The following is a 280-nucleotide window of genomic DNA, read 5'->3' as shown; positions in this document are numbered from 1 at the left end:
CAGGAGGGAGCCATGTTCGTGCACACCCGCTCCTACGAGGACTTGACGAGTCCCGAGGAGGGGGCAGCCGCAGCGCGGAGCCCAGAGGAGAGGCGGGGGGAGCCGGCTGAGCCCACCAGCATGGAGCAGATCAGCAAGGACTTCAGCGAGCTGAGCACGCAGCTCACAGGTGTGGCCCTCGACCTGGAGGAGGAGATGAGGGAGAGCAAGGAGGGGAAGCTGGAGCCGTCACCACAGACCACCAGCCACAACTCGGTGCTGGAAGGCAAGGAGCCGGAAG

The 280-nt window shown here is 66.1% G+C and overlaps 1 protein-coding gene across 1 annotated transcript in view; it reads left to right on the top strand.

Annotated features, from left to right (window-relative positions):
* The first annotated feature begins 12 nt into the window (after positions 1-12).
* Positions 13-280, top strand: part of LOC104522058 (vacuolar fusion protein MON1 homolog A-like) — a 2,263-nt gene continuing 1,995 nt past the window's right edge. The window contains 2 exon segments of the mRNA XM_010164233.2: positions 13-237; positions 239-280. The exon segment at positions 239-280 is cut by the window's right edge and continues 202 nt beyond it. Coding sequence (XP_010162535.2) covers positions 13-237; positions 239-280 — 267 coding nt within the window.

Source organism: Antrostomus carolinensis, unplaced genomic scaffold, assembly GCF_000700745.2.
Source record: "Antrostomus carolinensis isolate BGI_N321 unplaced genomic scaffold, ASM70074v2 scaffold38883, whole genome shotgun sequence".
NCBI classification, from domain to species: Eukaryota; Metazoa; Chordata; class Aves; order Caprimulgiformes; family Caprimulgidae; genus Antrostomus; species Antrostomus carolinensis.
Note: the sequence above shows the minus strand (reverse complement) of the source record. Positions and strands in the feature narration are given on the sequence as shown.